The 23732-nt window shown below is 46.9% G+C and overlaps 1 protein-coding gene and 1 long non-coding RNA gene across 5 annotated transcripts in view; one reads left to right on the top strand and one right to left on the bottom strand.

Annotated features, from left to right (window-relative positions):
* Positions 1-23732, bottom strand: part of LOC102548080 (uncharacterized) — a 67176-nt gene that overhangs the window by 21542 nt on the left and 21902 nt on the right. The gene's annotated exons all lie outside the window — the stretch shown is intronic.
* The window catches only part of Srgap3 (SLIT-ROBO Rho GTPase activating protein 3), a 233264-nt gene that overhangs the window by 201815 nt on the left and 7717 nt on the right, over positions 1-23732 (top strand). For 3 of the 4 annotated variants that reach the window (NM_001443710.1, NM_001191975.2, NM_001443711.1), the window contains 8 exon segments: positions 731-808; positions 6568-6702; positions 9461-9566; positions 9769-9996; positions 13614-13693; positions 17794-17974; positions 19189-19338; positions 21487-21814. In NM_001443710.1, coding sequence (NP_001430639.1) covers positions 731-808; positions 6568-6702; positions 9461-9566; positions 9769-9996; positions 13614-13693; positions 17794-17974; positions 19189-19338; positions 21487-21814 — 1286 coding nt within the window. 4 annotated transcript variants of the gene reach the window in all.

The raw sequence follows: 23732 nt of genomic DNA, 5'->3' as shown, positions 1-23732 counted from the left end.
CTGATTCTTGCAATTGTCTAGGTTGTTGTTAGTTTCCAATTGCTACCAGGTGCCAGAGACCCCACTTTGCTATTGTCTCATAGAATCTTTAAGAAGACAAAAATAAGTGTGGCTGCCCTTTAGTCATGAGTCCAAGCTTGTACTCTTGCCTTCTTGGGAAGGGATCTTATTCTGTAGCCCAGGCTGTCCTTGAATTCTGCAAAAATCCTCTTGCCTCGATTTCAGCCTTGCAAATGCTGGGATTATAGTGCGAGCAATTCTGCCTAGCTAACCACTTTACTGTATTTATTTATTTTTGGTGCTGGGGACCTAACCCAGGGCCTATGTCCATAAGACAAAGCACTCTACCATTGACTATGCCTCCAACTCTCTGTCTCCCTGACTCCCCAATCCCAGGCCAGGATGTACTCAGAAGTTTACAGTTTCATATGGGAAGTAGTTACCCACATGAGAGGGAGGGGATAGTGTTAATAGCATTTTCCCTTCAGGCCCAGGAGCAAGTTCACAGACACGTGATTCTGCATGTGTCTGAGCATTTGGGCCAGCTGTAATTCATTGTCAAGGCCAGTTGGGGTTTCAGATGCTTGTCACCAGGAACGACTGTTCTAAAAGATAGAAGGGGAGTGAGGTAAGCATGGGAGACAATCTCCAATATTTCCAGTAGCTGATGAACTCAGTGTCTTATGTTATTTGCATTTCCTGTTTGCTTGTATCGTTATTTCTTTCTTAGGACTCCAGCAGCAGGGGATCTTCAGAGTTCCAGGGTCTCAGGTTGAAGTCAATGACATCAAGAATTCCTTTGAGAGAGGTGAGTGCAGACTGACAATCTCAAGTTCATGGGCAGGAGAAGCTGAAGTTAACATAGGTCTCAAAGTCAGTAGTGCACAGAGGCCCTAGGTCTGCAGCCGTGTTCAGATGTCTGTTCTCATTCTGATTAACTTTGGGTTCCATGACATCCTGAGGGTAGCTGGAAATCAGCCATATTGGGAGTGTTTGCACCACAGAAATTAGCACCTTGAGATGGTCTTAGCAGTTCTTTAGAATCCCCCGCTCTTCCCCTTTATCCTCTCCTACAGGCTAAATATTCCTAATCCCAACTTCTAAACCCAAACATTTGAGCGTCGATGTAACACACAATTGGAAAGTTCCACACTTGACGTCATGTGACACACACAGCTAAGCCACAGCCTCACAACTGACATCTTGTCAAGTCACCCTCAGGTTGTGTGTGTAACTCGGATGGACTTTTAAGTAGATTCTTGATCTTATTTCCAAGGCACCAAAATTCTAAAATCCCAAAGCTCCCAGCCCCACCCATTTTAGTGTCTAAGATGTTAATGTTTAATTAATTATTTATTTATTTATTTACAGATAGTGTCTTGACTAGCCTTAAACTCTTCCCAGTACTCCTGCCTGTGCTTTCCAACTGCTGAGGTTACAGGGGTGAACTATCATGCCTGATTTTCCATACCCCGTGTGTGTTTACATACTTGTGTGGGTATACGTATATGTACATGCACACATATGAGTGTGTGCATACTGTGTGAGTGTATGTATGTATGTATGTATGTATGTATGTATGTATGTGTGTATGTACAAAGCTCCTATGCTTGTGGTGGCCTCAGAAGCTTCGAAAGAACAGGAGGACCCTGCAATGAAAGGACCAACTGTGCCATCAGAAGCTCAGTTCTCAATGTCTGCCTTTACCACACGGTACTTAGCCTTCTGCCATAGCAGAACCGGAAATCCAGGATGTTCTATTCAAGGAAAAGCATTGGGATATTTTGATCCCTGGCCTTCCCACATCTTCTGTCCAGGGACAGGAAGAAGACCTGGGGTGCAGGCAACCAAAACTGAATTCCCACTTCTAGTTTCATACCACTTTGGAAAGACATGCTGTGTGTCCCAGCTCAGTCTGACTTACTGCCTTATTCTCTGGGGGCCTCTGATGCTAACTAAGGTCTGAGGACTCTGATCCCAGACCCAGGTCCCGGCAGCACGCACATCCCATCTCAGTAGGCAGTGAAGCACACCTACTCTTTCCTTTCTCAGTAGCTCAACTGGCTTCAAACACACTGCATAGCCTTGACCTCTTTGTAATCCTCCTGCTTCAGCTTCCCCAGTGCCAGGATTACAAGCATGAGCCGCCAGCTCTGGCTAGAAGACACCTTATTATTTTATTTTATTTTATCTTATTTTATTTTATCTTATTTTATTATGTGAGCCTCCTTGGTTTAGGAGTGTGTGGTTTAATGCCATTGGCTGAGCTCTGAGTCTGACTCCCACCCATCTGGTTCCCACATTTATCATCATCCTTGGAGGAGTGAAGTCTCTGCCTCCCATACCCTCAGTTCTACCACAGGGCATGTCTGGATTCAGGGTGAAGGAAGCATTCTGCAGCCTGTACAGTACAGCTCTTTTGTGCCCCAGTCAATCTGGGGTTGCACTGGGTATTGAGAGCAAATCTGGCTGGCTGTAGTGCTCAGTGGCCTCGTAGGGGTAAGGGGAGCTTCAGCTCTGGAGAACACAGCACTGCCGCTTTTGGAAACTGCCAGTCATTTCTGCAAACATGCAGCAAACCTTCTACTGAATGAGATTATAGCTCAAAAGTACAATCTGAGCAGAAGTATCCCTACCAATGTACACATGTACACACATATATGTATGTATACACCTATATACATATATACACATATATGACCTTGACTCTCTTGGTGCAGTCCTTGAGGAGGACTGGCACCCTGGCAGGACCCCCAACCCCGACCTTTTCCTGCATTGTCTCTCTCTGTTGTTAAGCTTGCAGCAACGAGCGACCTCACCCTTCCCTCAGATCTCAGCTGAGGCCAGCATTTCCAGTCAACTGCCTGGGTGTAAGTGAAAAGTATTTTCTGCTCTCATTGAGGCTTGGGCCCTCATGTCCCTGGGAATCTCCTGACCCACATCACAGCCACAGAAAAAGACAGAAAGAGCAAAAGGAAACAGAAACAAACAAACCGACAAGTCTCTATTTTCTTTGTCCATATTTCCAGTTGTGTCTCCTCCTTGTCTTGTCATTGCAAAATGATTCTCCCTCTCCCAGCAGCCTTGTTCTTTGGGAAGCCACCTCACACTGCAGTCCAGTCCTCTTCCAGGACTCAGTGGATCTCGGCTTGCCCTCTGGCTTACCAGGAATGATAGCTCTCATTCCCCCCTAGATAAAACGGTCATCTCCATGACCTTCATTCAGCTTCGATTTGTTGCTCCTGAGCCCAGATAGACTGGTCTTGCAGAAGGCCAAAGGCCTGGACTAGAGAATGTCATGGTGATTTCATTCAGGGAGAAAGGCAAGAGATGATGCTAGTGATGGTGATGATGGTGGTTGTGTGTAATTGTGTGTGTGTGTGTGTAATTGTGTGTGTGTGTGTTTATCTATGTATGTACACATACATAAATGGGTATGTTGAAAGTTAACATGTTATTCAAGCGATTATTTTTAAATGTGTTTTTTCTTCCTTAGAGGAGAAAGAGTCTCACCTTGGTGGGGCCATCTGAGAGGTTAACTTAGGGAGCATCAGGTTGGGCACTTGTCTGGCTAGGAAGGCAGTTGGGAGCTCTACTCTGGCTCATGCTCTGTAAGCTGCCAGCCCTGGTACAGAACAGAAGAAGACTTTTTCAGATTGGCATTAAAACACACTGGGACTAGAAGAGACTGCCAATACCACACGTCCGCTTCCTCCGAAGGCAGAGGGAAGAGATCCAGGTTGTGTGCTCAGATGTGTTCATTGCTTGGCAGACACAGGTGTTCCAGCTGCTAGTGAAAACTTCCCTCAACACCTCTGGGAAGGCGTTAGATTACTCTCTGCTTCCTTTCACCTCCCCTGGGAACATTCTCAGTAATAGACCAGCTTAGCAGCCCCCAGTTAAACTGCAGAGAGCCACTCCTCTGAAATGCCGTATTTCCCCATCCAAATGATGACAACCTCAGAAGACTGGCAATAGGCCATGGGCAGAGCTGGAGAAGACAGCCTTCTCCAGAAGGAGTACAAAGTGGTGTGGCCCCAATGAGAGGGCTTTGACTACAAGTGACAAATCACACCCGTGGTGACCCAGTGTGCCTACTTCCAGAAACTGAGCTGAGACTTGCCTCCACAAATACAAATGTGCCCAGGCAGACTATTCACTGTGGCAATATTCATCATGGCAAAAGAGAGAAGTCAAATGTGGAGCTGGTGATGTATGGCTCAATGGATGAAAACACTTGTCTAAGCCTAATGACCCGATTCCTGGAATCCATATGATTTGGAGAGAGTTGACTTCTGCAAGTTGTCCGCTGACCTCCAGATGTCTGCCTTATCATATGCATACAAATAACTAACTAGGTATAATTTAAAGCGTAGCTAGTAAGTCAATGCAGTCCTGTAGGTCAAGTGAGTGAAGTGCGGTCTTCCTCTGTGACCGGGCTGTTTGCCACCATTAGAAAGAGAAAGACTTCTGAGATGTCCTTTGGAGAGATTTCCAGGATTTGCTGCTGAAGTGAAGGAACACGTTTATGCAGGAGCGAATGGCATTTTGTGTAAGAAGTGAGGGTCAGTGAAGAGTATATAGAGTTGCTCCCATCTTTAGGGGACTGGCTCAAGAACCACCCTAGAACCTAGAAACCCAGCAGTGCTCAAACGCGTTTGTGAATGTAGCATGTTTATAGACCCCACACGGCAGGCACATCCAGCCATCATCTGTAGGTGACTCACGATGCCTAACGCAATGGAAACACCATGTACGTGGTGGTTAAACTGTTGTTTAGAAAAGAGAGGCCAAGAAAACAAGTCTACTGAGTGTGGACGGAATCTCTTCTTTACTGTGGTGTGTGTCTACATGGTGTGTATGTGTGCTCATGTGTGTTCATGTGTGTGCAGATGCACGTGGAGACCAGAAGTCAATCAACACAGGGTGTCTTAGTTCTTCACCTTCTATGTTTGAGGCTGGGCCTTTTATTGAATCCGAGCTTGCTGATTGGCTTGACTGCTGGCCTATGAACTGTGGGGATCTTCCTGTCTGCCCTCTCTCAGTGCTGGATCACGCACACCACCACACCTGTCATTCATATGGTTGCTAGGGACAAACTCAGGAGCTCATGCTGTGCAGCAAGCCGCTCACTGACCCACCCTTAGCCCTGAGAGGCAATCTCTTTTTAAAAATATTTTCATCATCTTTGTTGAACCCACAGATGTGCAACTTGTGAGTGCAGAGCGCTGACTATACATGTGTTTGCTCATCTGCTGTAATAGAAACGCAACAGACGAATCAGACTAAAGAAAATGGTGGTGTGTAAGGTGTGGAGGGAAAGGGTAAAGAAGGGCCTTCTCTCTGAGAGCCTTTAAATATGGTTTGGGGAGGTGAGCAGATGAGGGCCTGAGTTCAGATACCCAGCATTCATGTAGAAGCAGGTATAACTGTAGGTTTGTGTAACCCCAGTGCTTGGGAGCCCGGACATGTGGCTATCTGGAGCTCATTGGCCAAGCTAACTGCACCAATGAGCTCCTAGGGTAACAAGGCAAGAACTAGCACTGGAGACCGACCCCACATGGTGGATCATGCTGACCACAGGGACTAGCGGGCAGACTTACAGTGCCAGGATTCTGTTCTCACTTCACAAGTCTCACATGTGCTGCAAAAAAGGGATTACCTCTATGGTGTTTAAAGAAATAAAAAGGCTACCACCTTTAACTCAGTGCTCTACGTAACTAGTAGCAGGCATTCTGTGCCTCTGTATCCTTGTCCAAAATAGTCAACCTGAGTTGAGTCATGAGGAAAGTGAGAGAAAGGCACAGTATGAGGCAATTCTACAAGACAGAGAGACCTACTTCATCAAGCACAAATTTGTCACTCAAAAAAAGAATGGAGTATATTTTATACTTATAAAACCCAAGAGGCAGCCACTGAACTAAGCATCCAACACATGCCTTCCATCCCAGTATTTGGGAGCAGAAGCAGAAGATTGTCCCAAGTTCCAGGCTATCCACATCTCAAACAAACAAACAAACAAACAAACGAAGGAACGAACAAACAAGAGGAACAACTGACAACCAGCAAATGGACTGTGGGAACTCAGGATAGTGCCTATATCTTGAAAACAAAAATCTATGACAGACATAGTGGGATAGTTGGCTGAGTCTGAATGTGGGCTGTGCACGGTGTTATTTTTGGAAGATCGCTCTCTCTCTCTTGGGTTGGATTAAAGTTATCATCGTTAGCCAAGAGTGTCCTGATTCTTAAGAGAAATGTGTTACAATGTCAAAAATTCTCAAAATTTTGAGTCATGGTATATATAATAAATAAAAACTCAAGAGAGGGCTATGTAATAGATGATGGACAGTCATAATTAGATGTTTATCCCTTCTGAGTATTTTCTAATAGGACATTTAAAACATGCACAGACCGAGGGTCGCAGGTTCTCAGGCTTGTCCCTTCCTCTTCCTCCTGTCCAGGCTGTCCAGGTCACTTCCTCTTTCAACTGAGAAAGGAGAATATCTTCCAGTATTGGAGAGAGATTCTCTTTCCTCACCAAGCTAAAACATTGTCTCCACACAGGTGAAGACCCCCTCGTGGATGACCAAAATGAGCGAGATATCAATTCAGTTGCTGGTGTTTTAAAACTGTATTTCCGAGGACTGGAAAACCCACTCTTTCCTAAGGAAAGGTTTCAAGATTTGATATCTACTATTAGTAAGTATTTTGCAGGTGGGATGGCCCATTGCTTCATGGATCTTTATAGAAGTTGAAATGCTGGCTTTTTATCCTGCCAGGCCCAGGAGAAGGATAGATACTGTGAACAGAGTCTGGTCCTTAGAGAGCTTAAAGACCCAGGTCTACAGGCACAGTAGGCTAATGGACATGGGGTTCTCCCTATGTACAACAGGAGCTAAGGGGAGAAGCAGAGGGAAACCTGGGGTCACAGAATAGACCTGGGGGAGGCATGTGAGCAAGACTTCCAAGAGGAGGGAACACAGGGAAGCCTGGAAGGGTTGGGGACAGTGGTACTGTTGGATCAGCAGGACAGAGAATGATGCAGTCAAATGTAACAAGAGGAGTAGATTTGAAAGTCTTTGAAGGACCTCACAGCTTTGTACCTTAGGGGTTAGGGATCCAGGGAAAGTTTGGGGATCAGGTCAGCAGACAAGAGAAATGAGAAGAGTTAGCTGACTGGGAGATTATCTTTACACTGGTAGTCATGAGAGTACTTGGCTGTTGGAGGAGATGTTGGCCGTCGGGATGTGTCCCCAGTGTAGGACAGTAGAAGAAGAATGTTTAAGCTCTCATGTGTTCATTCTTTGTCCCCTGGCTTCCTCAGTGTTTCCTTCCTGATCACCTTTTAAGATCTATGCCAAACTCTAAACTATCTCTCAAACACCCAGGCCCCAAAGGTCCGTCCTGCCTAGGCTCCATGTCACTGGCTTATTGGTTTCATTAGACCAGATCCTCATAATCCAGGTCCTGTGCAGGACAATGAGTAGACACGAGGTACATCCCATGTCTGCGCCTGATTAGAGATGCATGGTGAAAGGATCTCTTCTGTTCTGTCTAGGGCTACCATTATATCATAGAGAAAGCCATACCCATCAAAGTTCTTCCAGACACAATGGCCAGGGTCAGCCTCAGAAGCTTTGTAAATAGAGCCTACCTGTAATTTGGTGGCGCTTCATTGCATTTATTGAACAATAGCCTCCACTTCTGTGCTTAAGACTTCCAGAGTTGCATTTACCCACGGGTGGCTGCAGTCTGGGAGTTTTGAATGGAAACTCGTAGAAATAATGCTTAAGTTTTTCACGACCTTTATCTTGGGTGCTGCTATAACTGCTCTCTTTCCTTGTTACTACCTTCCTGGGTCTATTTTACGAAGTAAACTTTACCAAAGATATGTACGCACAGACAGATGTGGTCTCACATTGTCCTGCCTTCTGCATATCCCCACTGTTACATATTTTCATGTCACCTCCTAATTAAAACAAAGAAGTCTCCTTTTTTCTTTTTTCAAACAGATTTGTTTATTCATACATATGAATACTATTTGCATGTATGCCTGCATGACAGAAGAGGGCATCAGATTGCATTATAGGTAGCTGTGAGCCACCATGTGGTTGCTGGGAATTGAACTCAGGACCTCTGGAAGAGCAACCAGTACTCTTAACTGCTGAGCCATCTCTCCAGTCTTCCTTTTTTTTTCTTAATAGTAATTTAAGTACTCTTTTTATTAAAAAAAAGTCAAAACTGTTTTTAAGATCTACAATGTAGCTAACAGCCATAGGGAAGTACAGAGGATCTAGAGGACTTACAGAGGGGCAGTGTTTTGTTTTTTTCACTTTATAAGAAACTGACTGTGAGCTGACTTGGGTGAGATTTCCTCTAGCCAGGTCTTGAAGGTGAGTTAGAGGGACCATCCTGTTGAAATTTAAGGCAGGCAACATTGATTCATGTGCCCTTCACAGATAAGGCATGTGGGTGACGGATGCCAATATAGATTTCCACTTACTATACAACCCCACACAATGCCTTGTCAAGAAGCAAGAACTCCAGCTTTGGCAATAGCACCTCATTGAGAACTATGGTTCTAGGTAGTCCTCAGACTCTATGGAAGAACAATGGCTGGGAGATGAGGTAGGCAAGAGTGTCGGTAGCCCTGTCATGTTGCTCCTGAGGAGAAAGGGGTCTTTTGGAGGTTGGAGTTCTGTGAGGAAAACACTGACATTGTGTGACTTGTCTGCCCATTGACACTTCACTTCTTGTAGTTCCAGGTTGCCAACTCCATAGGTATTCTGTCTTTGCAGGCCATCATACCAGAGTTTGATGCTCTTTGGTTCTGAGAATGAATCCCTGATGAGATCCAGGGCATGTGCCAAGCTCTCTAGTCAGTAGGTCACTCAAGAGGAGCCTGTGTTTGCACTGTTCTTTTCTAAGCAACTGTAGCATTGCCAGGCTGTGCTATGGCTGGTACCTGTTGCATTTTACTAAACCACTGTCCCTGTCTGTGTCATCAGGATTCCAAGGCTGTCAGTGACAGAAATTTAAACAATCCAAGTCCATAAAACAGAGAGTGTCAGATCCTCTACCAGAAAACTTTAGGCCATTTGCTTTGGACTTCACGTGGCCAGTCTGGGGTTTCTGTCATTCTTCTGACCACCAGGCAGGTTTCTCTTTTCTGACAGATCTCCAGTCTTACCAGATGTTCTGCTTACCCAAGTCCCAGGCACCTCTCTGTAGGTTTTTCCACAAGTCCTCAAAAGAAGCTCAAAGAGGTTCTAAGTAGGCTAACCCACAACCTGTCTTATTCTGATTGGCTCTAGCCAGGATCTCTTGTATGAATTCCAGCTGAAAGTACAGCCATCTTGACTGGTCTCTGTAGCTGATGGAGGAGGTGGGGCCTGGAGATACCCACTGCCTTGCTCTCTAAGGGTGATGGTCACCTTGAACCCTCTGTGCCTTACAGAACTGGAGAACCCAGCTGACAGGGTGCACCCAATCCAGCAGATCCTCATCACCCTGCCCCGCGTGGTCATTGTGGTCATGAGATACCTCTTTGCTTTCCTCAATCAGTGAGTACCTGGCCCAGGGAGCCCTCTGCAACTCGCCTCCTCTGGGAGGGCTGTCCCAAGGCTCTTATAAATGCTATCGTTATAAATCAGAATATAGGAACTTCTGCATTTGAGTTGAGTCCCCATTCCCCACTCCCAAAGGAAAGAAGCTCTGGGGGAGGATTTGCCTTTTGGATGACAATGAGTACCTGTTCTCTCCTAGCCTTTCCCAGTACAGTGATGAGAACATGATGGATCCCTACAACTTGGCCATCTGCTTCGGGCCCACCCTCATGCACATCCCTGATGGGCAGGACCCTGTATCCTGCCAGGCACATGTCAATGAAGTCATCAAAACCATCATCATCCACCATGAAGCCATCTTCCCCAGCCCGAGGGAGCTAGAGGGACCCGTATACGAAAAATGCATGGCTGGAGGGGAAGAGTACTGGTAAGGCATCCTTCCTTTCTTAATATTCCTGTTACATCACCCTATTGTTAAAAACAGTCCAAAGCTGTCTAGTTTTTTTTTTCATTATACTAGGGACAGGCACTATATCTAGTTTTCCTTGTAAGTTTTACAGCAGTCCATTGTGAGAAACAACTATATCAGTCAAGATTGCATAAGTTATAAGGAGTAAGAACATGCCTCCCCATAGCCTGCGCCAATATGCATTTGTAGTTTACTTCACTGAAACATTTAGGGTTATACCTTCAGGTGTGGCTGGATCCAGAGGCTCAGCAGTTGACAGCACCTGGCCCTGCAGTCTCCACCCCTTGGCTTCCCTTAGTGGCTATCAGAGGGAAGCTCCAGCTTTGTCACTAACTCTCTGGGCAGCTTCAACACAAAAAGAGCCTTCCCTTTCTCAGTTGTTCCAGTAGAGGCTTCCCAAGAGTTATTTCAGGACTCCATCTGGGTCTGAAGGGCTCTTATAGTGTGGTGGCTGGCCAGGTAACCTTTCTTTCTCGGGAAGCAGAGGAGTGGGTGTTCCCACATGAACCTCCAGTCACTGACCCCTCCCACCCAGGAGCTCTTTCTCCCAGAGTTTCATTTCTTTGCATACCCCATCTCAAGTCAATAGTCATCAGTTGGGTAGCCCTCTAAGCTGCTATGATGCTTTATATAAGGAGAAATAGTTAGGAACCTTTTCAGACCCAGGTCTGGCTTCCTTCTTCAAGCTAAGTCTGAGAGTGAAGACAGATATGTGTTTAACTGTTATGAATGACTATCTAGACAGCACCAATAAACCAGATGTGTCAGGAAGCTAGAGCTAAGGAAAGTTGTCACACTGAAAAATGATTGAGGAGCTTAGGGAATGCCCAGTGATGGGGCATATACTTACTGTGGGGGAGGTCCTGAATTGGATCCTCAACACCAAAATAAAACAAACAAACAAAGGTTAATGTGGCGGCTGTAGTGATGGCTCAGCAGTTAAGAGTATGCATTGCTCTTATAGGAGACCCAAGTTCAGTTCCCAGCACCCAAGTCTGGCAGCTCACGGCTGCCTATTCTCCAGTTCCGGGTGGACTTGATGCCTCTGCCTTCCACAGGCACCTGCGTTCCTACACATATTGTCCTCGCCCTCTGCATATAAATAACTTTTAAAATAAGATAAATGTTTTTAAAGAAATAGGTACTTTTACCCCTGCTTTAAACATCACACAATGTGTGCATACATTAGATGACCTTATATTTCCCAACTATGTATAATTTTTATGATCTTTGTACAGTTACATTTTAATTAAAACAGAGAATTCAGTAAGGGAGGACGAATGCAGAGAGGAGAAAATTAAACATGCTGCTTGACATGCTTAAACGTTCCTGCTGTCACATTGTCCCCAGCCCAGGCCAACACAGCCACACACTTAAGTCTTTCAGCCAGGTGCCTAGAGGGAACGTAGGCATTTCAGTTTGAATTTTTTGCAACAGTGTCTCCCTATTTAGCACACGCTGCTCTTGAACTTGTGATCCTCCTGCCTCAGTAAGTGCTGGGATGATAGACTTGATCTACCATGCACAGTGGGAATTCAGGTTTACATTAAAGTGTTCTTGGATGCTTGGATTACCTCCATTCTCTGGGGTTAATTGAGCAACTGCTTCAAAGTTGAACATTCCTCCCCAAACAGACATGAAAGGCTGTGAGGGTCGCTGGTCACAGTGGTGTCTGCTTGCAGCTCTCTATCCTAACACTGTACAAGTCTCTTACGCTTCTAGAAAGCACAGTTTCTTCACAAAGAGAAACTAAGCACACAAATACACACGTACCACTTTTGCACTTTTCTTCGTTTCCTGTAGGGTAGAGAATTAGTAATTACATGGCCATTTTGAAGGCATTTTCAAAACCAAAAAGGGAAGTGAGGCTGAGGGTCCCAGTATAGTAAACAAGATTCATCCACACAGCGATGCTGCCTCCACCACCACCTACCCCCACGATCCAGATCCTCTTGGGACTGGGTCTCCTGTGGCAGGGATGGTATTTGAGAAGGAGCAGCTCCAGTGGGAGGAGTGTTGAGGGACGCCTGTCCCAGAAGGGGTCCCTGAGCCAATCACCGGCCACCAGGAAAGGTTTCCCAAGGAGGTTACAAAAGATCCAAGCCAGCAGCTTAAACTGGAGCCAACTCACAGAGGACTGGGCCAAGAAAGTCCTAGGCCTAGAGCCCTCGATAGAATGAAAAGTGTCTAGGTTTGTTGATTCAGAGTATGTGACAAGAGGGTGGGGAGGTACCAGGCTCCACAGGTAAGCTGGAGGCCAGTTCTGATGTCCATGATTTGGAATTAATCCTGATGGGAATGGGGAATTTTTCACAATACAGTCTATTTCTTTTTGTTCTTTTGAAAACAGAGGCTCAGGTAGCCCAGACTGGCCCCAAACTCATTATATAGCGGAAGCTCACTTGAACTTCTGCTCCTCCTGCCTTTACCTACTGAGAGCTGGAATTAAAGGTGTGCACTACCAGGCCAGGTTTGTTTTGTGCTGGAGATGAAAGCCAGGCCTTTGTACATGCCGGACACGACCAGCTGAGCTGCCCAGAGCTCTCAGTTCTTTTCTACCAGCATCATGAATGTCACCTCCTCTAAACAGCCACCCCATCACTCCATGTCGGTCCCTCTGCTGTCCCCCCCCTCCTGCACAGCCTGTCTCTTTCTTAGAAATCATTATTTTGTCTAGCAACTGTTTGTGCATTGCCTCAGCGTTTTCTCTCCCAAGAATGTGAGCAGTGAGGTGAGGGACCTAGTCCATTTGGTTTGTCATCGTATTCGTCCTACTTAATGTAGTGGTGTGTAAACCCAGTCAATAAGCTGATGAAAACTACACACACACACACACACACACACACACGCACACGCGCGCACACACACACACATACACGCACACACACACACACATACACACACACATACACGCACACACACGCACACACACACACACATACACGCACACACACGCACACACACACACACGCACACACACACATACATACACACACACACATACACGCACACACACGCACACACACACACGCACACACACGCACACACACACACGCACACACACGCACACAAAGAGAAGAACCCTGGCTTCCAGAAGGTTGTGGTCTACCACTGCCGTCTGGATCTCACGGAACAAAACTATTTCGGCCCACTTCTGCTACTGTACTAGAATACGTGAGTCTGAGTCATCTGTAATAAACTGAAATCTGCGTGGCTCAAGGTTCTGAAAGCTAAGAGGTATATGCACATGTGCCGAGGGCCTTCATGCTGCACTGTCCTGTGGTGGAAGGCAGAAGGAAAGAAAGTGTGAGAACAAGCAAGATAGCCCAAAGCAGTCAATCGGCAAAGCTGTCAGTCAGCTCTCATGATAACCAACCCACATCTTGATTGACACCAATCAGTTTCTGTTAACACAGCCCTTGTGACCTCATTGCCTCTGCCTAGGTTATACCTCCAAATATGGTGATATTAGGGATGGCATTTCCGACACATGTGGGCCACATACTCAAGCCTGTGACAGTCTAGTCAGTTCCATAGCTAGGGCTCACGGGTCCTCTTCCTGTGTTTGCTTACAGTGACAGCCCACACAGTGAGCCGGGGACCATTGATGAAGTTGACCATGACAATGGCACGGAGCCTCATACCAGCGATGAAGGTGAGTAACACAGAAGGTCTAGGCCAAAAACCTCACAGGGACCTCTCCTGCTTACTCCAGGCAGCCACAGGGCCAGCCTTACAGCCCCTCAGCTCTCCAAGCAGCACAGAGACGGACCCAGGAAAGCCTTTGTATATGCCTTGGGTCCCAGCACAGGCCCACATAGATCCTGGTGGGTGCTGGGCATTTGTTGCATACCATTCCTGGTGCATGTGGTCCTCTGTGTGTCCTGCTTGGGTCCCAATGGTCTGTTCTGCACCAGGACTTTGCTGGGACCTAGTGTGTGGTGATGAGTGTGGCGAGCCCTCAAGGCGTTCTCAGCAGACCTCAACAGATTGGTAGCAGCTCCTTAAGAACTGACTGACAATGTGAGATTAAAGGGTCATCTCCAGTGCAGGGGCACCTGCAAATTACCTCAATAGTGAGGACTGTGGAGAGAAACAGAAGTGTGTGTAGAGAGAGAGAGGAAGGGGCCCATCTACCTGATTCCTCTACTCCTGCCAGATGAGGAACAGAGCCATGCTGGTTTCCATGGAAACTGGACCACACAGATGCACATTCTGAGAGAAATGGGCTCAGGCCTCCTTACCCACTTGATAGAGTGGGCAGAGTCTAGGCCAGAACCTCACAGGGGTTTCTCACGCTTACACAAGCCAGCCACAGGGCCAGTCCTCACAGGCCCTCAGCTCTCCAAACAGCACAGCTGCCCTTCAGTACCCGGGGCCCCATGGTACTTAGAGGAATCACTAAAACCTTCGCTCGCCTGGAAAAGCAGCAGCGTGATATTCTGTCTTGAGATCTCTTGCCCAATTTAATTTCATCTTTTTTAGTATTGAGTTAGAACAGCTCTTTACATATTCTAAATATAAGTTCCTTATCTCAAATATGATTTCTGAATGTTTTCTTCCACTATGAGACTTGGTTTTTGCTTTACCATTGGTGTCCTTTGAAGCACAAAAGGGTTTTAATTTTGATGAAGTCCAGTTCATCCAGCTCTTATTTTGTTGCTCATAGTCTTGACTACGTTCAAGAAAACCCTTGTCTTGCCTTCTCTCTTACAAAGTGTCTTAATTACTTTAAATTACTGTGACAAGACACCATGACTAAGGAAACTAAGAGAGAGTTTATTCGGGGCTTACAGTGTCCCAAAAGGGTTAGAGTCTGAAGTGGACACACCTTCTCTAACAAGGCCATACCTAATCCTTCTTAAACATTTCCACTAGCTGGGAACTAAATATTCAAACAGACAATGCCATAGAGAGGCTGTTTTCATTCAAACCATCACACAGAGAAAGCAGCCACTATTTTACAAAAGAGAGAATGTTAACTCTCAGTGTGATTTTTCCCTTTTTGTGAGTGTCTGTGAGTGCATTTTCATGCACATGTGTACCCGTGCTTAGCACATACATGAAGACATGAAGGGGTTGTTGTGTGTCTTCTGCGATCACTATTTCTTTGAGTCAGAATCCCTGAACCTGGGCTAACATGTTCTCACTTGGACTGAGAGCCAGGAAGCCCCAGTGACACTTCTGTCGCCATCCTTCTCAGAGCTGAGGTCACAGGTGTGTGCCCGATGCCTGGCTTGTTTCCTGGATACCAGGAGCTGAACTCCAGCCCTCATGGCTGTGTGACAAATGCTCTCGGTGGCTGAGCCATCTCTCCCAGTAGCAGTGAGGTTTTCAGAGGTGCATTTGTTAAGTCAAGGAGGCTCCCTTCTGTTCCTGTGTTGGGGAGTGTTTTGTTAGGAAAAGGTGTTAGGTTTTTGCCAAATGCTCTTCTTTAGCCATCCTAACGATTATGTCATCTGTGCTTTCTATTTTACTGGCAAGATGGGATGCATTCGCTGAACGTTTAGATGCTAGACAATTTTACATTCCTGAGATGGATTCTTCTCAGGCATGGGGCATGACTCCTTTACACACCCCTGCATCCAGTTTGCTAATATTTTGTACAGAAAACTTTCATCCATATTCATAAGTGCTGTCAGCCTGCAGTTTCCTGGTAACAGAGTCCAGGTTTTGTGTTAGATAATCACTTGCCTCATGAAATGTGTTGCCAAGTGCTCCCTCCCTCTGTGCTTTTTGGAAGATTCTGTGAATAATTATTATTGTTCAAACGTTCAGTATAGTTCAATAATGAAGCCAAATGGGGCTGGGCACTTCTCTCTGAGTAGCGCTTTGATGGGCTGTTCATTCTCTTGGATACTCATTCAGGTTTCCTATTTCTTTCCATAAAAATGTATCCTTGGCATGTGTGCATGTCCATGTATGACAGGCAGGCACACACATGACATGGCATGCATGCAGAAGTCAGAGGACATCTTTCTCCTTCTTGTTGAGATAGGGTTTCTCTTGTTTCTGCTGCTGCGTGCGACAGGCTAGCTGGCCTGGGAGCTTCTGGATGATTCTCTTGCCTCCCATCCATCTCACCACGGGAGTGCTGGAAGACAGGTGTGCACCCCTGCACGAAGCTCTTCCACCCTACATGTCTAATGAGGAGGGAACTGAGGCCATCTTACCATCCTGATGTTCTGATTTTTTAAAATATTTGCTTATTGGGGGAGGGGTGCTTATGCCATGGCTTGTAGTTGTGAGGTTGGAGGACAACGTGCAGGATTTGGGTCACTCCTTCCACCATGTAAGGCTCAATGATCAAACTCACATTTTGGGGCTTAGCGGCAAGCAGCCTTTCCTGTTGGGCCATCTCATTGGCCCCGGATAGCCTATTTCTCAATCTGTATGTTAGAAATGTGCCCATTTTATCTGACTTCCTAGTTTGTTGATATGTAGTTGTTGGTAATGTTTCTTTCTGATATCTCTTTTTCCTTCAAAGTAATAACATTAAGGTTCCTCTTTCATTTCTGATCTTACATTTGACTGACATGATTTTTCATTCTTATTTCCTTAGTTTATTTAGCCAAAGATTTGTTTAATTTCATTGATCGTTTTCAAAACAGCAGCTTGGATGTCCCCTAGCTTCCTAGTCTCTGTCTCATTTAATTCTACTCTCGTCGGCATTACATCTTGTTCTGCTTGCTTGGGTTTAGTTCATATTTCTAATGTTTTAGTAAAATTTCTTTCTAGATTTTAAATTTACTTTTAGTGTTTTGCCCGCATGAATGCCTATGTGCATGCAGTGTCCTGGGAGGCCAGAAGAGGGTGCTAGGTCCTCTGGAACTAGAGCTGACATGTAGGTGCTAAGACTCAACCCCAGGTCCTCTGGAAGAGCAGCCTGCTCTTAACCACTGAGCCATCCCTCCAGCTCCCTACTTCCTGTTTTTAGAAGGTGGAGGTTATTGATTTAGGACTTGCCATTTGCTACTCTAAATTTCATCTAGGCAGGGCTTTAGCTGTATCCGAGAACTTGACTGTGCTGTGTCCTTATTTTCATTCACTGTTTGCAAGTTTACGAGCCACTGAGAGGCTGACTGTGTGGCTAACCTGCCTAGTGTGTGCGAGGCTCTGGGCCCCATCCCCATCCTAACAAAGGAAAGAGGAAAGAGAGAAGAGAGCCCTGGAGAGTATCGTGAGTGAACGGAGATGGGAATCTAGTGCTGCAGGCAGGGCGGGGTCTTATGTGTAAAGTGGACCAGGGAGAAAAGGCCCCATTGGAAAGTGGAGATGTAGAAGGTACAGAAATTCCTTCAAACACACACACACACACACACACACACACACACACACACACACACAATACAGGGTCTCAGGTAGCTCAGACTAGCCTTAACTTCCTGTTATCCTACCTCTACCTCCCAAGTGCTTAGACTATAGGTATGCATTACCACACCTGGCCAAACTGGCTTCAGTAATTATGAAATGGAAAACAAGGATCTGGCACACCAGCTCCCTATGGATTGTTTAGATTTGTTTGTTTGTTTGTTTTATGAGATGGGTTATCAGCAGACATTCTGAGAAATTACATGGCTCACCTAAGATCAAGCAGTGGGAAGGAGTGTGAGCCTAGCGTGCTGGGGTCCTAAGCCCCAGCCCACATGTGTTCATCAAGCCTGCTGCCCACGTTTCCTCACTGCAGCCAAGGCTGCATGAGTTCCGGGCCACCCCATGATCTCACAGATGCTCTTCCTCTTGATTTTCTTCCAGAAGTGGAACAGATCGAGGCCATCGCCAAGTTTGACTATGTGGGGCGGTCCCCTCGTGAACTATCTTTCAAAAAAGGGGCCTCACTACTCCTGTACCACCGTGCCTCCGAGGACTGGTGGGAGGGCCGTCACAATGGCGTAGATGGACTCATCCCTCATCAGTACATAGTTGTACAGGACATGTGAGTGAGAACTGGGGCCTTCTGTGAAGAATGAGGTAATAGATTAGTGGTGTCTCGAATGGGCAGTGGAAGGGGAATCCTGGAAATTTGTTCTTCCAGGTTCAGTATGTGTGATAATCTCTCAGAATGCTTTTTTCTAACTTCCTCTAAGTGGAAATCCACAGGAGAAATATGCATGCTGCCTGTCTTTCAGATGATACAGAGATAGTATTAGGTCTGGGGCCGCCATCCAGAGCCATGAGTCACATCTAGGCGATCACTCGCCGTGGTCATTAGCATCCATATTCTTCTTGTATCCCTCCACTATCTTGAGCTTTTCCTGTAGCCAGTGAGAAGTTCACCAACCCATCAAAGGGGATGGGGAAAAAAGAAACATTCCTCGTTTCCCTTCAATCAGGTGTTATTTTTAACAATTTAAGGAGTTAAAAAGCCACACATCCCAAGAATCTAGCACTGTCAGAAAGTTCAAGAAGTCAACACTTTGTGTGGGGTTCTCTCATTCCCTTCCAGCTTGGATAGGCTCAGCAGAGCTGACCTGACCTGGAAGCAGTTATGGAGCTAAACTCCACAGAAAGAGGACCATAAGCCTTTGTTGTGGCGCAGGAGAGGAAGTTGTAAGCTTGAGCAAAGGCAAAGCCAAGCGAATGAGAAAGGGAATGCTGTAATAGCGAGCCATCTGGCAGCCCCGGAGTCCACAGACCTCTGACAGCAAGGACAGGTTACTGGAAGGAGAAGGTTATAGAAGGAAACTGTCAGGGCACCCCTAAACGCATGGGTCACCCCACAAGTATCCCACACTGCAGATAGGGAGATAAGGAACTGAGGTAACCCTTCCTCTCTTGCTTGGCTCTGAACTGCTTTTCATGGAGCCGTAGGAAACTCAGCATACAGTACCCTATACTGGGAGACTCAGCACTCAGTACCCCATGCCCAGCTTGCAGACTCCATCACCCATTTCTTCAACCTGTCTCCATCATTGAAAGGGTCTAAGAGAACAAGCTAGAAACAGTGGTAGAGGGGTAGAATACAAGGGAGCCAGCTGTTAGCGAGCCTGGCTATGGGAGCATTGCAGTAGGTGTGTGGAGGGACGGTGCTCACCCTGGGCTGCTGGTATAGACATAGGTGTGTGCAGACAGCTGTGGATGAGTCTGGGCATCCTGGGCCTTCCTCAGAGGGTGGGAACCACCTCCAACTTATGTCTCTCTCCTCCCCAGGGATGATGCCTTCTCCGATAGCCTGAGCCAAAAGGCTGACAGCGAGGCCAGCAGTGGGCCACTGCTGGATGACAAGGCCTCCTCCAAGAATGACCTCCAGTCCCCCACAGAGCACATCTCTGATTACGGCTTTGGGGGGGTGATGGGCCGGTAGGAAACATGGGTTCATTTTTGTCTCACTAGTACCCATTTGTTTGTTTGTGTCTGAACTGGGAGAAGCAAGAGGACAGGAAGGAGAGGAGAAGGCTGTTACAGCACCTTGATTCTATAAGCCATGACATTGGGAACAGCTAGGTGGGCTGGCTGGAAGGACACAAGGATTCTAGGTGTGAGGCACCCAGCTTTGAGGTGGAGGGTAGGGGTGGGGCATTGAAGAAGGCAGAAGACATAGCCTGGGATCAAGGAACTTTTTATTTTAAATAATAATCATAGGCCAGCCTGTCTATTTAGTATAATAATCTTGAAAATGTAATATAATAATACTTAGAGAGACAGACAGAAATAGAAACAGGGACAGTGACAGACATACCACACATGAGCGCACGCGCGCACACACACACACACACACACACACACACACACAGTGTAAGAGAGAGAGAGAGAGAGAGAGAGAGAGAGAGAGAGAGAGAGAGAGAGAGAGAGAGAGAGAGAGAGAGAGAGAGAGAGAGAGAGAGAGAGAGGAGAAAAATTGGCCAGTGCTTTTCTTCCTCTCTCCAGCTCCTGTATCTGCTGGAGATGATTTGTTATGCAATATTTTAAAAAATCTAAAGCTTCCACAGTCCCCCATGCCTGAAACACACCACTTAAACAGAGAACTCACACCTCCTTTTGTGCCAGTGAAAGTTGATACCCGACTCCACCCACCTGTTTGGTGGGAGCAGATTGCCAGTTTCTTCACAGAGAATGGGCTGTGTCACATGACCCTTCTACCAGCAAGGAGCTGTACAAGTATCCTGAGAACAGGAAAAGAGAGAAAGCTAACAGCCTGTCACTCTGCTTCACTCCCAACCCTGTGTCCTCTTAGAATGTCAAGTCTGTGTGCCCCACCCCACTCCTACAGCAGAAGGATCATGTGATCAACCCAGTCTTTTCAGAGCTTGGCAGCCACCTGTGTCAGCATACAATGGGAGCATACTCAAGGATTGATTTTGGCTGAGGTCCCGATGCCTCTTTTTAGAGCTAAGTCTATTCAGTTCAGCTTTGGACACAGCAGGATGATAGAATCCATGGAGAAGTCAAAGACTGGGCTCCACTGATGAGAATGGCATGGTCCCCCGCTCCTAGGAGGACCATATCATCTCTTGCCTCCTCTCTCCACTCTTCCCTCACTCATCTTTCTTCTTTTCTTTCTCAAAGCCTCTTCCTCCCCAACACCTATGCTTTGGTCCTACTGGGGCAGCCACAGGCTTGCTTAGCTTTGCTGGGGGCAGAGGGTTTGAATGCCACCAGTCCCATGGAACTTATTCCCAGCACCCTATTCCTCCCTACCCTCATCTCCATCCAACTTCCCTCCCTCCCATGAAGGCCTCTATATCTTGGGTGACTTCCATAGGACAGAGCGATCTTTAAGTCATTTTTAAACCCACTCAAATGTGTGCAGGTGAAAGATAGTCCATCGATGTAGCTCATTCACAGAATGGACTTGGGAGAAGACAGGAAAGGTGTGACAGACATGGGTCAAAGGCCTGTGCCTCTCCCTTCCTCCCCCAAACAGCTCATACCCTTTTATACCAGTAGAACGTTGGAGGTGGACAAGGTACCCATAGACACGAGGCACATTTTACAATGGTGTGTTCACTCTTCAACAACTTGATTTCCGAGGTCTGGGAAAGCCGTATGGATAGCCCTGCTCTGGGGAGGTTGGAAAGTATTTTGTTCCCAGGGTCCCCCCTCCCCCATGCTTACTGTGGCTTTTTGGTACAGTCAAGCCTAAGTGTTTCAAACTACCTAGAGTCTGAAAGGTTTCAGACTATATAGGACCATAGCTGGTCATAGCATTTCTAGTTTGAAATCTTCCTGCCCTGCCCTGACCTTAGACTCTGGTCTGCAGCATTGCTGCCACCAACCTGGCTCCCACTCTCTGTGTTCCTCCCTGGGCCAGGTTACTCTTTAGAGGAGGTGTCACAGATCTGAACCCAGCCTTTATTGCTAAAGTGTACATTCTGGTTGAAAGAGGCTTTCACTGTCTTAGCTCCTCTAGGTTTACGTGTAGCTGTGGCATGGGGGTTGGCTGGTGCACTCTGAGACTGGCTAGGGTTGACTTCTGCCCCATGCTTCCTGCCCCTGGCTCCTTTGCAGAGTGAGACTACGGTCCGACGGAGCAGCCATCCCCAGGCGCCGAAGTGGGGGCGACACACACAGCCCACCCCGGGGCTTGGGTCCCAGCATAGATACGCCACCCCGAGCTGCTGCCTGTCCCAGCAGCCCCCACAAAATCCCCCTCAGCCGGGGACGGATTGAGAGCCCTGAGAAGAGGAGGATGGCGACGTTCGGAAGCGCTGGCAGCATCAACTACCCTGACAAGAAGGCGCTGACAGAAGGGCTCTCCATGAGGTCAACTTGCGGCTCCACTCGACACAGCAGCCTAGGGGACCACAAGTCCCTAGAGGCTGAGGCCCTCGCAGAAGTAAGGGCCTCACAGAAGACAGTTAGGCCAGTGAGACACTCAGTGGGACAGAGGGTGGGAAGTGCTGAGTGGGGGCTACACTGGTCTTGGTGGGACTTGAGACTGAGTCAGACAAGACAGTGAGTTGGCTTCCTTTCCGTGCCACTAGCTATGGCCCTTGGAAAGACTGGAAGATCTCCCCTCCCCCCCCCACACACACACAGAAGAGAGGGTAGCTGAAGCAATGGCAGACCTCTCCACAGGTGCTATGATTGAGTCCGTGTATCCATGCATCCATGTATGTATCTATCCATCTATACATGCATGTATCCCTCCTTCATTCATTACTCTATTCACCTTATTGGTGATTCTTGGCAGGGCATCTATCTGTTGTGTGACATCCACCACGTACAATGAAGTACAGTGGAGACCCCATGTACTTTGGCCCTGCCTGTACGAGCTTATAGTTAAAGAGAACTGCCAACCCAAAATGGCAGCTAGGCTGGGCATCTTTAATAAGTAAGTGAGGGAGCACATGATAGTTTGAGAGTCTACAGCTTGGAAGTAATGCACTGGGAGGATATGACCCGAGACTCAAGAGATGGGCAGCACTAAATAGCTGAGGCAAAATGGAAGAAAATCTCAAGCTCTTTCATAGCACTTCCTGTCATTTTTGGTGGTTTTTTTTTCCTGTTTGTTTCCCTCCCCCACACCCCACTGGCCAGATGAACACACCATGCATTGTTTCATTGTTTACTAGTTCACATCACTGGTCATGTCTGGTTTTGACATTCCATTACTAGAAGTCTCCATTTTTATCCCCCTGGCTGTAATTTTGGGCAATGGTCCATTATATACCTCTCTCAATGTTGTCTCTCACTTAAGAGATAAGAGAGCCTAGCAGATCCTACAGGCAGGGGGAATCTGTTATGCTGATAGCCTTTGAGTACCCATTTGGCAGGGGTTGAGGTGAGCTTGCGAACTTCTGAGCATGTCCTTTCAAGAGTCCAGGGAAGATCCTCAGAGAATACCCTGACCGAAGCAATACACCACCAGCTAGAACTCCACACACGGACGTTACCTCACATGCTGATGCCTACTTCCAGAGAGTCCTTGAGGTCGATACCTTGGCATAGGCCAAGCAGAGGAGATAGTCAACTTGGTCTTCTATCCTTGAATGTTACTCTCTTGAGAACCATTATCATCCTATCACCTAGAATCTTCTAAAGACTCTCTGCCAGTCGCAGCAGGGCAGGGGCTTCCTAAAGCTGGCTTAGGCCCTTTACATGGAAACTCGATGCAATCTGGGGCACTGTGCCTAACACGTCACAGACTGCTATGCCATGCCAGTGGGGTGAGGGGTAGTCTGAAGCCAGCATCATTTATACTGCTGTACTCTGACTAAATAGAAAGGTATATTGACAATACATTTTGGAGCTTTGCAAAAGTTTGTTGTGCACTATGGATCTCCAGCAAGAACAGAGTGTATCCCGTCTCCAGACTTTAGTTTTGAGGAGCATTTTGTTAGCCTAACCCAAGAAATGCACTTAGCAATACTCCGAGTATTGTCAGTGTGCGAGCCCACTCTAACTGGATAGTGCTTTTCTCCAGTGGAACTGAAGCTCACAGGAAACTGTGGAGGTAGTTGGGAAGACACCAGTCAGCAAGTGTGAACACTTGCTCAATTTCATCTCTGAGTCAAAGGGGAGGTAGTGTGGAGGACCCCAAGTAGTAGATGGATTCACCCTAGATTCTCTGGTCTCCAAATGCCCTGAACAATGTAGAGTTAAAGCTTTGACAATGAGACTGTTACAGAAATGTGCAACACTGTAATCTGAAGTGGGGAGGAAGTGGAAAAATGAGGACCTTCCCAATGGTGTCCCTCGGTCCCCAGTGCCTCCCTGCGGCTTCACCTGGCAGACTTACGCATTCCTCATCA

The sequence above is a fragment of the Rattus norvegicus genome, chromosome 4 (assembly GCF_021556685.1).
Source record: "Rattus norvegicus strain SHRSP/BbbUtx chromosome 4, alternate assembly SHRSP_T2T, whole genome shotgun sequence".
NCBI lineage: Eukaryota > Metazoa > Chordata > Mammalia > Rodentia > Muridae > Rattus > Rattus norvegicus.
Note: the sequence above shows the minus strand (reverse complement) of the source record. Positions and strands in the feature narration are given on the sequence as shown.